Source organism: Canis lupus, chromosome 23, assembly GCF_011100685.1.
Source record: "Canis lupus familiaris isolate Mischka breed German Shepherd chromosome 23, alternate assembly UU_Cfam_GSD_1.0, whole genome shotgun sequence".
In the NCBI taxonomy this organism is placed as follows: Eukaryota; Metazoa; Chordata; class Mammalia; order Carnivora; family Canidae; genus Canis; species Canis lupus.
The window spans coordinates 39,115,875-39,135,258 of record NC_049244.1 but is presented as its reverse complement, the minus strand read 5'-3'; the positions used below and the strand labels follow the sequence as shown (position 1 = coordinate 39,135,258).

The following is a 19,384-nucleotide window of genomic DNA, read 5'->3' as shown; positions in this document are numbered from 1 at the left end:
TAAATAAATAAAATCTTTTTTAAAAATTAAATTAAAAATGATGCTCTTCATAAAAAAGTGGTAGAGAAGCAGGAGTCTTCAACTTGCACACCAGATGAACCCCCTCTTTCATATGCCACAAAGGAAAATGAGAATCTTCCATAGGGTTTACCTTCCAGAAAGAATAAACCTTCAGGAATAAAAATAAAAAAAATAAAAACTGCGCTTTCAGAAAACCAATCCAACAAGATAGGAAATTTTTAAAAACATCAAGTCATATTCAAGGAACAGTGCTACAAATACTCAAATTTCTAAGAGTATCAATCAACAGAAGTTGTAATTCCACTCTCCAACCAAAAAGACAACCTTCCACCCATAAAACTATCCACCTTATATTTTAAGATAAGGTTACAGTCACACCATAACAAATTTTCACTCAAAGCTGGAAACCATGAAGAACCTAATTTTCAAGATTTGTGTTTATTTAAATGTTACATATTTTCAGGTACCAACAAAAGAGTGTACACAAGCAGTAATAAATACCTAAGGATCACAAGCCTTGAATGTATCTTCATTTTACTTATTTCTTAAAAGTGAAATGTTTTTGTTAATCAGCAATTAAAACGGTTCCCTAACCAATTTAGCACTAACTGTCCAAAGCAGCCAGCACTCTCTTCTACCTGCTCGTAAATTTACCTAACCCAGTTTTTGACAATATGGCAAAAAAGAAACGCTGTCAGAGAGGGAAATAACAGGGCACGTATTGGGACGCCCAGGGGGCTCAGCGGTTGAGCGTCTTCCTTGGCTCAGGGCCTGATCCTGAGGCCCCAGATCGAGTCCTGCATCGGGTTCCCTGCATGGAGCCTGCTTCTCCTCTGCCTCTCATGAATAAATAAATAAATAAATAAAAATCTAAAACAAACAAACCAGGGCACATAATTCCATTATATTAGCAGTATAACCCACACAGGACATGCGGAAGTAAAGAAAATATCACATTCTCTTCATATCTTCATTTTGCTGTGCAAGCAAATAAAATTCTTAAAATCAAAATATTAATCTTTATAAATTAAATTCTAAGCAATTATGTTTAACAACTTTCTAAGGGAACAGTTATTATCTCTCTTCCCAAAATCAAAGCTACAACATGATACTAACAACCCTTTCCTCTAAAGCAATATTTCTGTCTGGTGATAAACAGAAATAAATGCATAGAAAATAATTATTATTAAGGCACATCAAATAATTTTGCCATCGTCAATTTAAAAAACTCTGCATATTGAACATTTTATTTTTTAATTTATTTTTAGTGAAGTACAATTGACATACAAAAAATTTGTTTCAGGTATACAACATAATGACTTAGTATCTGTACATATTACAAAATAATCACAATAAGCCTAATTAACATGTCACCACGCAGAAGTTTTTTTTCTTGTGATGAGAACTTTCAAAATCTCTTTGCAACTTTCAAATATGCAATACGGTATTATGAACTATAGTCACCATGCTGTACATTACATTCCCTGGTACGTTTTTAAAGTAATATTTTCCTCAATGTGTAGAACTATGATTAACAAACATCCCAACCTATGTCAATGGGAATTCAACTAACAAAAAAGAGCATGGGGGATCCCTGGGTGGCGCAGCGGTTTAGCGCCTGCCTTTGGCCCAGGGCGCGATCCTGGAGACCCGGGATCGAATCCCACGTCGGGCTCCCGGTGCATGGAGCCTGCTTCTCCCTCTGCCTGTGTCTCTGCCTCTCTCTCTCTCTCTCTCTCTCTCTCTCTCTCTGTGACTATCATAAATAAATAAAAATTAAAAAAAAAAAAAGAGCATGAAACTGAAGAATCTGTTCATTCCATCTGTATTGTAGAATGTCACTTATCTGCTCTCCAAGAAGAAGGAAAATCAAACCAGAGATCAAAGGCTAGAAATTCCAAATATTTGCCAAAATGATCTAATACTCCAATAAATTCTAGACTTTTATATGAGAAACAGAAAGCAGCAATCTGGGCAGTCATTATATGATAGTTAGAATGATAGAATCAAAGTCTTGATTCTAACTAAACCTTAGATTAGAATTTAACCAACATTTTGAAAAGTAAGCACTTTTTATTTCCTCTAAGGACAAAAAGGAGAGAGGAAAAAGGAACTAAGATTTATTATGTACTTTGTAGACATTAATTCGCTTAATCCTTACATCAACTCTGTAAAACAGAGATTACATCCATATTACAAACGAGAAAAGTGAAGCTCAAGAGTTTAAGCAACCTGCCTTAATATCGCAAATATACTTATCAATTCAAGATTTAAATCCAAATGTCTTTTGCTTGTTATCAAAATCCATAATCTTTAACTGCGTCATGCAGCCCTCCACATTAATGGAGAATATCACATTGGTATCATCTGAGTCCTGAGATACTGATTCCTTTTACAACATGAACTGTAAATAATACAGTTCTTAATAGCATGAACTGATGATAATCTAAAGCAATACACAAACCGAAAAGATTTATTACTGGAAGACCCAACAATTTACTTATAGGAACAGCCACACATTCAGGACCACCAGAGGTACTACTTTAGAAGGATGAACATGTACATTAAAATGTTTTCAATGTATCCAAGGCATCGAGTAGGAGATACTTAAAATATTACCTTGAGAAGAAACTAAAATTGCGCGGCTTATGCTCGAACTATTATGCGTGTAGTAGCTTTAGCAACGGTTCCCTAATAGCAGCAAGCAGGGCTGTTTTTGTAAATCTTTGAGAAAGTGGCCTGAGTGATGTACCCAACTATCCCCCTCCACGCCGGCGGATACAGTGCTGCAAAGGGAAGAAACTGACAAGGAGTAAAAAGCAGGGAGATAAAACAGCCGAAATTGACCCTCTACCATAGTTTCTACAAAATTAAAGGATGAGTGTGGTAAAGACATTACTGATTACAAACTAATTATGAACCACCATTCACAAAATGGCATAAAGGATGTGATTAGAAACTGACAAAGCTCTTATAAAATGGGTTGTTTCTCACAGCAAACTAGAGGTAGGGCTCGCCAGGTCCACCGTAAACCTAACTTCCTAATAACCGATTTAGGATCATACATGCTCTGCAAGATGTTAACAGCCCCTGGAACCTGGAGCGGTTATGCAACTTCCTGCACTAGTACCGAAAAAGCTTAAGAACTACCCCGGGCAGGATCTATTACTTGTAATATCGTCTTGGAGATGAGAAACTCAAAGAAGAAAAAAAAAAAAAAAAAAAAAAACTTAAGGACCGACCCAAGATGGCAACGAGGAAGACCTGATGCTGGCCACCCACCTAACCTACCGCTAAACTACTTCTACAGCTCAATGGTTTCTCAACACTTGCACATCGTTCCCTGTGGACTCAAAAATGAATTTAACAGTCGGTCTTAAGCGGCTTCTAAGGGCTTGGGTGGAACACACGACCTGGTGATGCAGGGGACCCCGAGTCCTTGAAAACCAACCCTCAAAAGAAGGGCTCGTTTGATACTTCCTCTTAAGTGAGATAAGACCACGTGTGGGGCGCAGCTTTAACCTTGGCGACGCGGCTCTTGCAGGCGAGAGCCGCTCCCGCCTCTGCACTTCCCGCACCTCGCGCGCCCCTCCACCCTCGGCCCTCCCCTCACGACTTGCAGCCCGAGCCGTCGTTATTTACTCCCCGGAGGGCAAGGGGGGAACCCGAGGGCGACCGGAAGCGTGGCGAGATCCAAAAAACCGTAGAACTGAGGGAAGGGAGGCAAACGCTCAGGCACCGGGAGGCGATTCCCGCCTCTCCCCAGGTGCTGTCCGGCGGCCTCAGGGCTCAACAAACAGGAACGCACGGGCGCGTTTTCGCGGCTTCGAACCTCAATCTAAATCCCTGGTTTCGCTCCAATGCCAAACGCAGGCCGAGCTACTCACGCCACCCAGCCCGGGCCCGCGGGTCTCGAGCCGAATCCAGCCTGGGACTGAGGGGAGATACCAGGCCTCTCAACCTGCGCACCACAGTGCGTCGGCGGCGGGGCCTACAGCCGTGACCAGAGCGCGGACCCCCATTCCAGGCTCCTCCGGCTGGCCAGAAGCGCCCGTAGGCTCCAGATGACAGCTATAAACTCACTGACTTACGAAGTCCTCTAAGAAATTACCTTCGAACTGGCCTTCTGAGATCCGCCTGGCGTTTTGTCCGCCATCTTGAGCTTTGCCCCTCCTTCGGCGGCCGCAGCAGCACGGGCGAGTCGAGCGCCGAGAGAGCGGATCTCGGCGGAGCCCGCCAGAGGCGCCTGCAAGACTGAGGAGTCGACTGCCGAGATAGGGAATGCGGGCGGAGCTGTGCCACGTGACTTCCGGTGTCAGCAATTTCCCCGGCCCAGACCGCTTTGCGCGATTTCCTGGGTGTTCCCGGGGCTCCGCCTTTCGTGCGGTTCTGGGATTTTGGAGCGTCTCCTCGTGCTGACCTTCAGGACCGGCTGAGGTTTCACTTGTTTCCCGGCGCCAGCCCCCGATAGGCGCGAGCCAGTTGAATTTCCTGGGTGAGGAGGGAAAGGATCCTTAGAGAAGATACGCGCTGGGTCCGGGGGCGGGGCGGGGGGGGTGTCCCGCGCTCAGCGGCCCAAGACGGGTTTTGCGACAGCCCCGGAGCTTAACCCCATAGCGCGCGAAAGGCGAACTCGCAACTTGCTCTACGTTACTTTTCGCATAGAACGGTGCCTGGAAAGTGGAGAAAAAGGAGCGTTTGACCCAACCTGAGAATCCAGCAGTGGAGTTTCCGATGGACTGTTCGGGGATCTGCAAAATGGGTACCTGCAGGGACGGAGAATGAGAGAAAATCATAAATAGACGGTATTCTAAATCTAGCGCACTTGAAAGCTCTGTGTCATTTAAAATCGCATTTCATGGTTTAGTATTGTTTTTTTTAAGATGTTATTTACTTATTCATGAGAGGCAGAAACACAGGCAGAGGGGGAAGCAGGCTCCACGCAGGGAGCCCGATGCAGGACTCGATCCCGGGGCTCCAGGATCACGCCCTGGGCTGAAGCTGGCGCTAAAGCTCTGAGCCATCCGAGCTGCCCTGTTTTCATTTTTAATCACACAAATGGAGGGGAGCACCGTAAGCTTTTCCGTACTTAGTACCTTTTTAAAGTTCTTAATAGGATCTGTATTCAAAGAAGGAACACTTGGGGTGCCTGGGTGACTGGGTTAAGCCGCTTCCGACTCTTGATCTCAGCATAGGTCTTAATATTATAGTTGTGAGTTCAGGCCCCGGAGATGGGCTCCACACTGGGCATGAAGACTACTTTAAAAAAGGCGGGGGGGGGGGGGGGGAGGGGGGAGGGGGACTTGCTTAAGAAGATCTTGCCTCAACTGAGCCAGGTAAGGAAAATGAAAAGGGCATTCCAGGTAAAGGGAATAGTTGAAATTAAAGCCTGGTGACGTGAATCATTACAGCCGGTGTGCAGTCACCATAAGCACTCAAGTTTTACAAGAAGGTATAGAGAGGGTCATGGCTAGAGAGATGGGTGGGAGTACGTTCACATAGGGCCCTGAATGAGCAGGGTGCTTAGGAGTTAGAATTCTAGTCTGAGGGCAGCCCGGGTGGCTCAGCGGTTTAGCGCCGCCTTCAGCCCAGGGCAGGATCCTGGAGACCCAGGATCGAGTCCCATGTCGGGCTCCCTGCATGGAGCCTGCTTCTCCCTCTGCCTGTGTCTCTGCCTCTCTCTCTCTCTATCATAAATAAATAAATATTTAAAAAAAAAAAAAAAAGAATTCTAGTCTGAGATAAAAGTGGCCTTCAACAAGGTTAAGTAGGGCTGTCATGTCAGACTTCATGTTTTAAAAGATTGCTCTCAGGACTGCTGGAAGGGAAGAAGGATTCATCGCTTTCTCTCCCAAATTCAGTTATTCAAAATATTTTTGAGCCCCGTTTTGTGTGTAAAATCCTGTCCAAAGTGTTAAGAGGTTTACAGAGACAAAGCTAAAAGAATGGAGGAAAGGAGCAGCAGGATTAGATTGATGCCCTAAGGAGAAATCAAAGCGTGGGAACTCTAAAAGAAGTAATTCTGAGAGTAAGGATTGGGTAAAGAGATGGGGAGGTTTCACAGAGAAGGGAGCATTTGAGCCAACTCTGAAGAAGTAAAATTTTGTCTGCTGGTTGGTGTTGGGGAGGGGAGAGGGAAAACCATGAGGGAAGCACTTATCACAGGATCTGACCTATGGCAGGCCTTCAGTAAAAGCAGTCTTGTGGATCTGGCACTTGAGGAGTCAGCAGATGGGGCTCCTGCTCTGCGTGAGCAGATGGGGAGGGAAGAACAGACAACAAACAAGTAAGCAAACAGGACATAATCAAAAAGTGACAAGTGCTGGGCTTTGAAATTAAATTGGAATGATGCTCTGCAGTCTCCAGTCCAATTGAATTTATTTCCAAGTTTCAGATTTTATCACACTTTTTCAACTCCAGGCTTCTTCTCCCACCCTCATCCTGGTCTCCTAATTGAAAGATAATCAATTGCATGCTCTTCCTGAAGATGTCACTTCCTCCAGAAAGCCTTACAGACCTCCCTCCCTGCCACCAAGTCTGCCTAAGATAGAGACTCTGCTTCTGTTTCCATAGGAACCTAATAGGTTCCCACTCAAAATGCTCATCAAACTAGACCTTAATTGTTTACAATCTAGGGTTAGAAAGTGAAATCATCAGCTGAGATGAAGGAAGGAGTGGGACTGGCTGTGCCTAGCCATGTTCCAGCAGTGCTGCAGGCTGATTGTGTCTATAAAGTGAATAAATGCATGCTATTCATTCAAATCCCCAAAGTTCTACTTCTCAGAGAGATAATTTTTGCCAAATGATTTCCCCTAAAGAGTTAGAAATAAAGGAACACAGACTTCTTCCTTCTCTTCTTTTTCATACAGTGAAGTCCCAAAGGAAGCCAGACAAATGTGACTTGACAAGAAGGAATACATAGGTCTTTATTAAGGCCTAACTAAATACACTTTTAAAAACTCACAATCATGATTATGAGCAAAGTTTTCCTCAACACATATGTGTCACAAAATCTTGGCCCTATTACTCAAACCACAAATTAAGGAGGATGACGTAGCATGAATCTTACGAATGGAATATTACAGAATCTGAAACTTTTAGATTCAAAATTACTATTGACAAGGGACTACACCTAAATAGTAAGAAAATCCTACAATTTACTACAGTTAGTATTACTTTTTTACAGTCACACTAAAACCAGGCTCTTTGTCTCCTAATAATGTTGGTTCTCTAGTCCCTGTCATCTGTTTAAAAGGGCTTTCCCTGCAGCTATGTTCAACAGAGATTGCAAGTCGTGACAGATGCAGTCCACAGAGGTGTTTTATTTGCTTCACCCAAGGAGGTTTTTGTTCTTTGAAATTTCAGCTGGCACTTTAAAACTGGTAGATTTTATGTTTTTATACTTAAGTTTTCCAGTGTTCCTTGAAAAAATAGGAAAGCACTAAGGAGGGCACTTGATGGGATGAACTGGGTGTTATACTGTATGTTGGCAAATTGAATTTAAATTTAAAAAATAAAATAAAACCATGAAAAAAATATTTTTTTTAAAAAAAGGGAAGTCTAACAATCAGTGGAGGTGAGCCATAGCAACCTCTTGGTTCACCAGAGGACAAATGCCCCACATCTGGCCTGCTTGAAGGCATTTGAGTTTTCTACTTCTCATGTACAATTTAAGTCTTACTAGTGATGATGAACATAATATTCAATAATCGGTCTCCCAGCACCAATGAGAACCACTTACCCATTAGGCACAAAGGCTCAGTGCCTAGGACCCACAAAGCTTTTAGGGACCTCCCAAATGTTAAATTTCTTTTGAAATAGGGGGATAAAAGGTGGATTGGAGAGGCTGAAACAAAAGTATCATTTAACAGTACATACAATGAAAGAGACCTTACAAAGGATTGCCCCAAAGCCAAAGTCTCCTGTGGTGCGCCAATAGACTGTTTCTACTTGGTGGTGCTTTCATTCTACAGAATTTCTTAAGCAGCCTCTCCCTGCTCTCTAGACTTCAAGATAGAGGCTGGTGAAAGCATAATCTCATCCATTTGTTTATTTGGCAGTTACTGAATTTCTAGCATATGCCAGTGATGAAGGATAGTTGGAAGGCAGGCAGACAGGGAGGAAACCACCCTCCAGGATTTTACACCTGGAAGGAGCCCTCCATCCTTTCCCATGTGATAGAGAGATGGCAAAAACCTTATTGGATGACAGACACAGGGAGGGTTAATCCCATTAAAACCGTCCACCAAAAAAAAAAAGAAAAAAAAAAAGAAAAAAAAAAAAAAAAACCGTCCACCAACAAGCCCACAGAAACCCCTAGACTTAGGAACTCCAGTGGCAACCCTCGAAGTACCCCCGCTCCGGGACTTTGTACTATCACTTTGCTGTCACTCAATAAACCTTGCTTTTCTGGCCACCACTCTGGTCTACCTCTTCATTCTTCGAAGTGGTATGACCAAGAACTGTGGGCACTGACAGAGAAAAAAATCCTATAACATTTACGGGGGCTCATCCCAGGATCTCCACCATTAAGGACAACTAACCGTGAGTAGTGGGCAACAGGTATCTCTGTCTCCCCCCCCACCTCCATTTTGTTTGTTGAAACAGTGGGCACCCATCAGCCATGTAAGAGCAATTAGCGCAACTGCCATTCTGAAGTCTCCGGTGACAGGCTCTCTGGGCTCCTTTCCGACTGATCCCCAACAGAATTTGGGAATGTTGATTTGGTAAGGATTCAGAACTCCTTTCAGGGTACACCAGATGTAAGGAATATAGAAAAAAACGAGCAGCAATTGAGGGACCTAACGAAGGTTACCCTTTGGATACCCAACGGCTCTCTTTCCTTACTTGACCATCCAGGCATCCAAAGAGAAGCCCCTCTACTATTTTCTCATCTGATTCTTCCCCTATGAGAACAAGTAGGAAAAACCAGGACAATCCCCCAGACATTCTCTTGTGAGTGGTTAGAGTGGCCTCCAAGGGATCTTAATCACAGTGACATGAGAAACTGTCTCCTGTTTGTGACCCCTCCTATCTTGGGCAGTACTAGGACACCCCTCAGACTGGCTACAACACCTATATGAGGAATGGCCAGGTAGGGCAAAAGAACTAAGATCTAAGGGATCTCCCAACTTTGTGGTTCCATCAGGGCTTATCCCAGCTGGATTTCCCCTCCCTGGGTGTCCCATCTTGTCCCTCCATGTGGCTATACAAGACAACAATTCTACTAAAATCTGATTAGGTGGCTATGCCCAACAGAACAACTCTACTAAAAAAAAGTCTAGTTTGTCCATTGACTTCTAAGGGAGTCTTATGAGTGGGGGAAACCAGTCATTCTCTGGAGGTAGGGCCAAGCCTGGGTAAACAAGACTACTCCCAGCACCCCCACAAAGAGGACAGGGGCTCTGGCCTCAGTTGTGTGAGTAGCTAGGGCCACACATCAGGTAAAGATGAGGAACTGAGGTGGAAGTTCTATTCTTGTAGATGGGTAATTCCTTGACAAGAACCTTACTCCTTTAGAGTCCCTTTCCTGACATAGGCTATAGGAAGTGAGATCCATATAATGAGATCCAGGGATCCCTGGGTGGCGCAGCGGTTTGGCGCCTGCCTTTGGCCCAGGGCGCGATCCTGGAGACCCGGGATCGAATCCCACGTTGGGCTCCCGGAGCGTGGAGCCTGCTTCTCCCTCTGCCTATGTCTCTGCCTCTCTCTTTCTCTCTCTGTGTGTGTGACTATCATAAATAAATAAATAAAAATTTTTAAAAAATGAGATCCATAACTCAATAATCATTTACTTGGATGACTTCCTGGTTTTAACTGGGCAAAAGCAACTCATTTTCCTTTGTTCTGGCACATGGTCACAATACAAGTTGGAGGATGAGACACGGCTACCTGAGAGACTTTGCCTTCTTGGTTTTAACTGGGGAAAAGGTGGTTCATTTTCTTCTGATCTCAGCAATGTAGGATTGATCCCAGCCTCTCCTGGCTGCTCTCTTCTGCCCCTCCTCCCCACCTAACCCCCCCACTCACCCGGTGGGGAGGAACAAAGGAACACTACGTCCAAAGTCCATAGGCAAATGGAGTCCACAGGGGAGTCTCCACACTTGGCTTCATCCTTCCTAGGGTAAGATCAGTTCCCCTTACCTGTCCTGCCCTATCCTGGAATTCTTGCCTGTGCTTGAGGGCTTTATCCTCTGCAATAATAGGTAGTGCTTGAAGATGGACCAAGGGGAGGTGCCACTACAAGACCTATGACAAACAGGGACCTCAAAGTTTTCCAAATTGGGTGTAATGCTTCTGTTAAATCAGACCCTCTCTGAAGCAGAAAAACATGGGATTCTGGCCTCTGCTGAAAGATACGGGGATCAAAGGCTGGGTGAGGCCAGGGGTGGCTTCAGTTTCAAACTGGAGGCCCGGCTATACCTCCTCAAGACCCCAGCTGGGATCCTCTCAAGACCTCAGACAGCTGGTACCCATCTATTAATGTGGGATCCAGAGTCAGAGAAAGCTTTTTTAAAAAATCTCAAGAGGGCCTTGCCAATACCCCAGCTTTATAACTGGTATGTGACAGAAAAGGAATGGCTTTGGGTGTCCTAACCCAGGCCCTGAAGCCAGATCAACAGCCAGTAGGATATTTAAGCAAAGAGCTGGATCTGGTGACTTGTGGCTGGCTGCCATGCCCAGCTTTTTTTTTTTTTTTTTTTTAAGATTTTATTCATGAAAGAGAGAGGCAGAGGGAGAAGCAGGCTCCCTGCAGAGAGCCTGATGCAGGACTCAATCCCAGGAGCCCACCTGAGCCAAAGGCAGACACTCAACCCCTGAGCCACCCAGGAGCCCCCTGCCCGATCTCCTGATTTCCAAAGCTACAACACGAACTATGGAGTGGGAAGAAAGTAACTCTGGGATAGGAAAAGAATAACCCATTCTCCCATCCCCAAGTCCCCAGAGGCATACAGCCGGGAAGAGGTTACCCTGGGGAAGATTGGCAAATGGACTTCACACATGCCTAAAATACATGGGTACAGCTACCTCCTGGTTTGGGTAGATGCCTTCACACACTGGGTTGAGTCCTTCCCCCATAGAACCAAAAAAGCCTCAGAAGTGATAAAGGCTCTAGTAAATTCCTCAGTTTGAACTCCCCCAGTCCCTTCAGAGTCATAACAGAATATCCAAGGTTTGGGGCATTATCTATCACATTGTATCTGAAGACTTCAATTCTTGGAAAAATTAAGTAGCACAGGAAAAAGCCAAAGGGACACCTAGGTGGCTCAGTCGTTGACTGTCTGCCTTCAGCTCAGGTTATGATCCCAGGGTCCTGGGATCGAGCCTTACATCAGGCTCCCTACAGGGAGCCTGCTTCTCCCTCTGCCTATGTCTCTGCCTCTCTCTGTCTCTCATGAGTAAATAAAATCTTTTAAAAAGGAAGAAAGAGAGAGAGAAGCCAAAATCGGGTGTCGACTCCCTATTGCCTTACTCCAAATTAGGAACATTCTCATGAAAAAGAGGTTGAGCCTATCTGAGATATGACCTGCTGATAGACAAGAAAGTCTTGGATAAATCATTTTATCCCTCTTGCAAGGAGCTTCCCAACTTTCAGCCCCAATATAACCAACCTGTCTCATTTCACCCCAGGGACCCAAGTGCTTGTTAGAGCCAGTCTGGGAAGGCCTGTATACAATTTTAGCCATTCCAACAGAAGTCAAAGTACCTTAATTTGAAGCCTGGATCCACCATTCCAGAGTCAAACATTGGTCCCCAATGGGGACTAATAACAAGGAACCAAAATCCATCTGTGAACCAAGAGAGGACCTCAAATTCATCTTGAAGTGACAAGACACAGATAAGTCTTTTTCTCCATATCCCATCAATTCTTACTACATTGCTTTCACCCAACCTCTCCTCACAGTATGTGGGGAATTTACCAAAACACCCTCTATCTCTTGCAGGACCCCTAGCTATGCTTGGTCTTGCATTGTGCTTTGGGTAATTGCCTCCTTAATGGCCTAACCCACTTTATATCTTCCAGATAAAGGTCATCAAACTCCAAATGGTAGTTCAGATGGAGCCTCACATGGTGGTCAAACCAGACTTCTACAGGGGACCCCTTGATAGGCAGAACTACAGGAACCTTGACTGCCACTCCATCCAACCCAACCCTAATCACCCCCCCCCCTCCACCCCCACCACCACCACCAGGAAGTAGGTAGATCAGTGGTCACCCTATTTCCCTAATAGCAGTTAGGGTTACCTCTTCAGAGTGGGGAATGATGAAGGATAGTTGGGAGGCAGGCAAGGACAAGGGGCCTCCCACCCTAAGAGGAAACCAAAAGGATTTTACACCTCCCTGGAAGGATCCCTGCATTCTTTCCCATGTGATAGAGAGATGACAAAAACCTCATTGGATGACAGGCACAGGGAGGGTTAATCCCATTAAAACAGCCCACCAACAAGCCCATAGAAACCCCTAGACTTAGAAACTCCAGTGGCAACCCTCACAGGCCCCCTCCTCCAGAACTTTGTACTATTACTTTGCTATCATTCAATAAACCTTACTTTGCTGTCCACCACTCTGGTCTACCTCTTCATTCTTTGAGGTGGCATGACCAAGAACTGCAGGCACTGACAGAAAAATCAGGCTCTAAAAAAAGGAAGATACGAGGGAGAAAGAAACAGCTAAAATTCAGACTTAACTCTTGTGCTTAGAGAAATCCCAGCTGCTTCTAGGAATAGTCAGGGAACAGCCTTCAAGGAGGATGTGTTCTGTGTGAGATTAAGATTCTGATAAACTTGATCACCTGCCCCACCCCACAATGCTATCCTGACAAGATTTCAATGATAATAGCAGTTTTCTCTCCTTTCACCCTCCCTCACCAAAAAAAAGTACCCAAATTACTTATTGATATCTAGAATTCCTTTGACAATAGTAATTAGCAGAGGCTTTTTTAAAAAACTAAAAGTGCCTGAGAAATAAAAGATATGTAAAAGTGGTGTCAAGAAGCATAGAGCCCAGAAATGGGCTGGTGACATGTTGAAGGCAACAAAAATTGCTATTTTAGCTATGATCCTGGTGAGAAGACTACCATGTAGCAGTTATTTTATCAACAAGATAAAACTTAAGATGGTCTAGATGGCATATGCTAGAAATGGTGTTCCTAAGTGAGTGAGTGTGTGTGTGCATGTGTGCATGTGGCAAAGGTGTACGTAACTGAAGGTACGTACCTTGTGGCACTTGATGGCAAATCAAGACAACTAGCAAAGGGCAACATCTTGGAAGTCTCATTGGCCATGAGCTGGCAGTCCAAATGGAGGCTTGGCTTAGATCACCAAGAGATCACGCCTCAACTTGTGACCTACCTTGTGCCATTCAGACCCTGGATATCCCCATGAAGATAATTTTTTTTTCTTTTTAAGATTTTTGTTTTTTTATTTGAGACAGAGCACAAGGGGGCAGAGGCAGAGGGAGAAGGAAAAGCAGACTCCCCGCTGAGCTAGGAGCCCAACACAGGGCTTGTACCAGGACCCTGAGATCATGACCTTAGCCAAACACAGACGCTTAACTGAGCCAAACAGGTGCCCCAAGACTGAAATTCTTAAGACAAGACCAAGTAATATAAAGGCTAGGTGAAGAATGAACTTATGAAGAGAAAATAAATTATTTCCCTTATCAGTTTCACTTGGTTGCCAAAAACAAAAGTCCAACTGTAGTGGTCTTAAACACAAGGCTTTATTTTGACATTGTTATCATGGTAAGTCTCAAAAAATCTTCTTTTTCAAGTTTTGTTCTTAAATAAGAATAAATAACAAGACGTAGGCAAAGTCAATGTGAAGGAAACAAATGTGTCACAATAAGAGTGTCATAAATGAAAAAAAAAAAAAAAGAGTGTCATAAATGAAGACTGAAATGTTAGTCTGATTTATTTACTGCTGTATCTGCAGCGCCTAGAACAAAGTAAGCACCAAGCAAGTACTCAGTATTTGTTAATGAATGAAATCTGTATCAGAGGCAGTTTAAGGTAGCTCAGAAGATTGGCCCTGCAGAAGAAGAAAGGGGAGACCTCATGAAGGATGCTAGAAAACTTTGGGGCGTGTTTTTCTCAATCTCAAGCTTCACCTCTGGAGCAAATTCCCAGGAGTTACCTAGAAGCTGCACAGAGATCAGAATGAGGACCTTACAAAATGTCTCATTTTAAGAAAATGCAAATTTTTCTATTTGGGAGGACTTAAACATCTCCCTTCGTGTACAAATTTTTAAGTAATGCAGCTCTCCTCTCATCTCCAATTTAAAAACAATTTTCAAGAATTGTGTCACTTCCACATAAGCAGGCTCAAGTGACAGCAAACATCTTCTACTGTTTTGCCACCTGGCGGCGCTGCTGCAGCCGGTAAACAAAAACACCCATCATCCTTTGTAGGTATCCCATGAACACATACAGAACACCTGTGATGATGTTGGTGCACTTGCCGTATTTGTTGCTACAATGAAAAATTGTTCTAATATCCTGTTGTCCACCAAGCTTTCATTGAGCAATTGTGCCAATGCTGTTGCTTTAAAAAAAAGGGGGGGATAAAATCATGGAATACTGTGTTGTTTATCTAGGGGAGAACAGTCCACTAAATATTAGAGATAGTATCTTCACAGTCAGGCCTGCTCTATTTTTCTAGGAAGGCAGGGTCAGGGCTGAATCCCAGCACCTATTTCCATACCTGGCACACAATAGGCAAACAATATATATTTGTTGAATAAATAATAAATAAACATGGAAGAAAAACAATAAATCACCTTATGGCTCCCAACCACATATTTCTCAGTTTTATCTCTGTATAGAGACCCGCAAAAGTTCCTGAAACCAAATTCCAAAATCACAGGAATAAGTTTCTAAATAGTTCAGCTCGGGTCAACTGCTCATTTGTGATCTACTCAACTGTGCTAAGGAAAATAGTGCCACATAGTACAAATGGCTCCCAGAGGCTTACCTTGGGATGAATGAAGATTGCAGGGAGGGGGATGTGTGAGCCAAGGCTAACTGTAAAGCATATGAATAATAGGTGTCAGATACATATACAATTATTTTTCAAATGTTTGGAGATGCTGCTGTAATTGATAAGACACAATTTATTTTACTATGGTCAAATACACATAAGATTTGCCACTTTAACCATTTTTAAGTGTACAGTTTGGTGGCATTAAGTACATTCATGTTGGGCAAAGTGTCACCACCATCCTTCTTCAGAACTTTTTCATCTTCCCAAACTGAAACTCTATACCCATTAAACAATAACTCCACAATATCCCCTCCCCCCACCCCAGGAAACCACCATTGTATTTCTGTCTTTATAAATTTGACTATTCTGGGTACCTCACATGAGTGAAGTCATATACCATTGGTCCTTTTGTGACAGGCTTATTTCACTTAGCAGTGTCTTCAAGGTTCATCTGTGATGTAGCATGTATCAGAACTTCCTTCTCAAGGCTGAATAATATTCCATTCTATGTCTAGACTACAATTTGTTCATTCGTTCAACTACTGAGGGATATTTGGATTGCTTCCAGCTTTGGGGGATGGTGCATAATGCTGCTATACACATTATCAAAGCATTCTTGAACTCACAACAGCTCTTTATCATCATGCATACTCTCAATTGATGGGCCTAAAAGTATACCTACTATCATGCGAGGATCAGCAGAAAAATTGGCTCTCTTGAGTATCCTCATGCTTGCTGTCTTTAGAATCTTAGAGACAGAGAAAGTTGGGGTCGAAGAAGTCTTAGAGCCCAGATATAATTCTCCTCCTTTCTACAGTCAGTTCTCATTTATGTATTTTTACAGAGAAATGCTTGTTTCATTAAGTTAGATTGTTCCATTGTTAAACAGTTCTAGAGGTTAAATCATTATTCAGTGTATACTTGGTTTGATAGTTATTAATGTCATGTCCTCCAGGTGAAGTTTGAATCTGATAAGCTATCTGTTGAGTGGCTTTAGAAATCCACACAACCTTAGAGGAGGACATTACCTAAGGTTATAGTGACAGGAGCCAGAACAGATTATCAAGGACACTGACACCTAAACCAGGGGCCCCTGCCCTTTTATGCATAATGTACTAAGAGAATACCCTGGTAAACCCAGAAATTTATAGCAGAGCCTTGTTCCATTTTCATTTAATAAAAACCAGTGACTCCAATTTGTCCTGTTCATTAGCTTTTCTTTTTTAGCTTTTCTTCTAGGATTTCTTTTTTCCTCTTTCATTAAAATGTGTGGGGGGGAAATGCCTCAAGAAGCTGTGGAGAAGTAGACAATTCTCATCGTTTGGAATTAGAAAATAAATAGGTGCAACCTCCCTTGAATGGCAATTTGGCCACAGTTATCAAAATGTGTGCGTGTATACCCTTTGACCCAGCAATTCCATTTATAGGAATTTACCTTCCAGATGCATTCTTAAACTGGTAAAGATGTGTAGCAAAAGATCAAAGACACCCTAACTGCCCATCAATAAAGGACTGTTTAATAAAGGCATGGCACATCTAAAAAGATCTCAGTATGGAGTCAGGCCTGAAATCCTATGCCTTTGCTAGAAAAATAAGCAGTCTTTATGAACTGACTTGGAAATTGTTCCAAGATGCAAGATACACTGTTGTATGACAAAAACAAGGCGGGAAACATTTTTGTGCTTTAAAAAAAAAGAGGCATCTATAGATAGAAATATAGTATACATATGTGTGCTAAGTATCTTCTAAGTTGACCCCAATGATTTCCAACCCCCAGTAACCATGCCCTAAGTAGTTCCCTTCCCTTGAGACTGGGTTCAACCTAGTGACATACTTCTAATGGACAGCAAAAGTGAAATATTTTTTTTAATTTTTATTTATTTATGATAGTCACACACAGAGAGAGAGAGACAGACAGACACAGGCAGAGGGAGAAGCAGGCTCCATGCAGGGAGCCCGACGTGGGATTCGATCCCAGGTCTCTAGGATCGTGCCCTGGGCCAAAGGCAGGCACCAAACCACTGCACCACTCAGGGATCCCCTGGACAGCAAAAGTGAGAGAATGTCACTTCTGAGGCTTGGTTATAAAACAATTTGGGGGTGCCTGGGTGGCTCAGTAAGTTAAGTGTCCAACTCATGATTTCAGCTCAGGTCTTAATCTCAGGGTCATGAGATGGAGCTCTGCGTGGAGCTCCATGCTCAATGGAGTCTACTTGAGATTCTCTCCCTTTCCCTCTTCCTCTGCCCTTTCCCCACTCATGTTCTCTCTCTGTCTCTATCCCTTTCAAATAAATAAATAAATCTTAAAGAAAAAAAAAAAAAAACCAGCTTCTGCTTCTTGTCTTCCTTGACTTTTCTGGCTTTTCTTGTCTATTTGCTCTGATGAAGCCAGCCATCAGGCTGCAAGGTGCCCAATGCTACTCACATAACAAGAAACTGAGGGGGGCCTCAGGCCAAAAACTAGTGAAGGCATGAAGCCATCAGCCCAACAGCCTGTGAGAAACTAAATCCTGCTGACTACCCCTTGAGTGAGCTTAAAAGCAGATCCTGCCTAAGCAGAGCTATGAGATGACTACAGCCCCAGCAGGCAGCTCAACCACAACCTTGCAAGAGACACTGAGCCAGAGGCCCAGCTAAGCCACTGGATGCCTGACCAAAGAACATGTGAGATAATAAATGTTTACTGTTTTAAGCCACTAAGTCTTGGGGTTGTTACACAGCAGTAGACAACTAATACAAGACGTAACGTGTGTTTATGCATATATACAATATATTTCTTTAAAAACTGGCCACTGTAATTGCCTCTGAGGAAGGAAATTTAAAATCCTGGAGATCAGGGGTGGGAGGAAACTTACTTTTTACTATATACTCTTTGGTCTATTTGAATATATTGTTTATTCAACAAGTGAACAGAGACAAATAACATTTTTTTAAAGATTTTATTTTATTATTCATGAGAGACACAGAGAGAGAGAGAGAGAGGCAGAGACACAGGCAGAGGGAGAAGCAGGCTCCATGCAGGGAGCCCGATGCGGGACTTGATCCGGGTCTCCAGGATCAGGCCCTGGGCTGAAGGCAGTGCTAAACTGCTCAGGTTGGTCCCAAATAATAACATTTTTAATACTTTCCAATAAAACAGTAATTCCAAAGACCATTTCTAAAATTCTCATATGAATTTTTTTCTATATCTGCATACATTAGCTACTCATGAAGAAATTTTTTCATACTTCTCTAATTTGGGCACATATATCATTACACATTTAAAAAAAAGAGAGAGAGAGAGAGACTCCTTTTATACTTTTTAAGGAGATGGGAAAAAGGCCTTCTTTTCAGTCTCCTTGTCTGCCTCTCCTGGTCTGATTCCCCTGTGCTCCAGCGACACCAAGGTTCCAGTTCCCCCATTAGGCTGTTGTTTCTTGTCTCTGCCCCTTAACTCACACCTCTCAATTTGGAATACTTTTCCTCCCAGCCCCCTCCCCTGACTAGTTCTTATGCAAAATACAAGACCCAACTCCAGGCTCCTCCTTTGACACCCTCAGCCCACTCCTGCCACAACCTGCTTCTTGCCCAACCCCCCGCCCCCATCCTGCAATTCTCTTTCTGGCTATGCATCCCAGATAAGTTGGTCCCTCACTCCTTTGGGCTGTTCATTATATTACACAGTCCAGGATAGGTCCTCACCTACTCTGCTGCCATTTTTCTGTCTTGTCTACTAATCAGTAAGCTCCAGAGAGATGAGAAGGGAAGGGATAGAAGGGCAGGGATGTGGGAACTCTGGTACAACATAACTTTTCACTTCCCTATTCCCAGTGCAAAATCCTAACCAGAGCAGTGGGAGTGGATATGTTTAGCTCACATATAGGTCACTCACATTCTTGACACAAATTCACAAGGGATATTTGAAGATTCATACATGCACCCCTTAGGGTGTGTGGATAAAATACCTTAGGTTGCAATTGACAGAAGCCTCCTCACTTGTATAGCTTAAACTGAAAGGAAATGTTATTTCACCATTAAGAAGCTCAGAGGGAAGACTGCTGCAGGATTTGTTAATTTAGCAGCTCAGTCTCATCAAGGACCCAGTTCTTTCCATCTCTCTGCTCTGCCATCCTCAGTGGACCTGCCTGCCTTTCTGGCTAATTCCCCTCAAAAGTCACAAAATGGCTACCACAGCTCCCAACACCACACCAGAAGTGTTCCTTCCTCCTGAAAACTTGTATATCTCTTTCTTTAGGACCGAGGGAAAAATTCCTAGAAGCCACTTCGGTAGACTTTCCCTTTATGTTCATTGGCTATAAGTGGATTGATGCCCGTGCCTTATCTATCTGATGGCAAGGAGAGAAAGACAGATGATCATGATTGGCTTATGGAGCACTTGGCT

At 43.4% G+C, this 19,384-nt stretch overlaps 1 protein-coding gene and 1 long non-coding RNA gene across 6 annotated transcripts in view; one reads left to right on the top strand and one right to left on the bottom strand.

The window, feature by feature from the left end:
* U2SURP (U2 snRNP associated SURP domain containing) overlaps positions 1-4,277 on the bottom strand; it is a 54,258-nt gene extending 49,981 nt beyond the window's left edge. For 2 of the 3 annotated variants that reach the window (XM_038571118.1, XM_038571119.1), the window contains exon 1: positions 4,133-4,277. In XM_038571118.1, the coding sequence (XP_038427046.1) occupies positions 4,133-4,177 (45 nt within the window). In that variant the 5' untranslated portion in view covers positions 4,178-4,277. The remainder of the gene's footprint in view (positions 1-4,132) is intronic. The other variant, XM_038571120.1, reaches the window with a different exon arrangement.
* Positions 3,660-11,671, top strand: LOC102151264. 3 transcript variants are annotated; one of them, XR_005377111.1, is made up of 3 exons: positions 3,660-4,516; positions 4,687-4,826; positions 11,653-11,671. It is a non-coding gene; the product is annotated as an uncharacterized LOC102151264 (long non-coding RNA). The 3 variants fall into 3 exon arrangements; XR_005377110.1 differs by lacking the exon at positions 11,653-11,671 and adding an exon at positions 6,442-9,678 and having other exon boundaries at positions 3,661-4,516; XR_005377109.1 differs by lacking the exon at positions 11,653-11,671 and having other exon boundaries at positions 3,667-4,516; positions 4,687-4,840.
* The last annotated feature ends 7,713 nt before the right edge of the window (positions 11,672-19,384 follow it).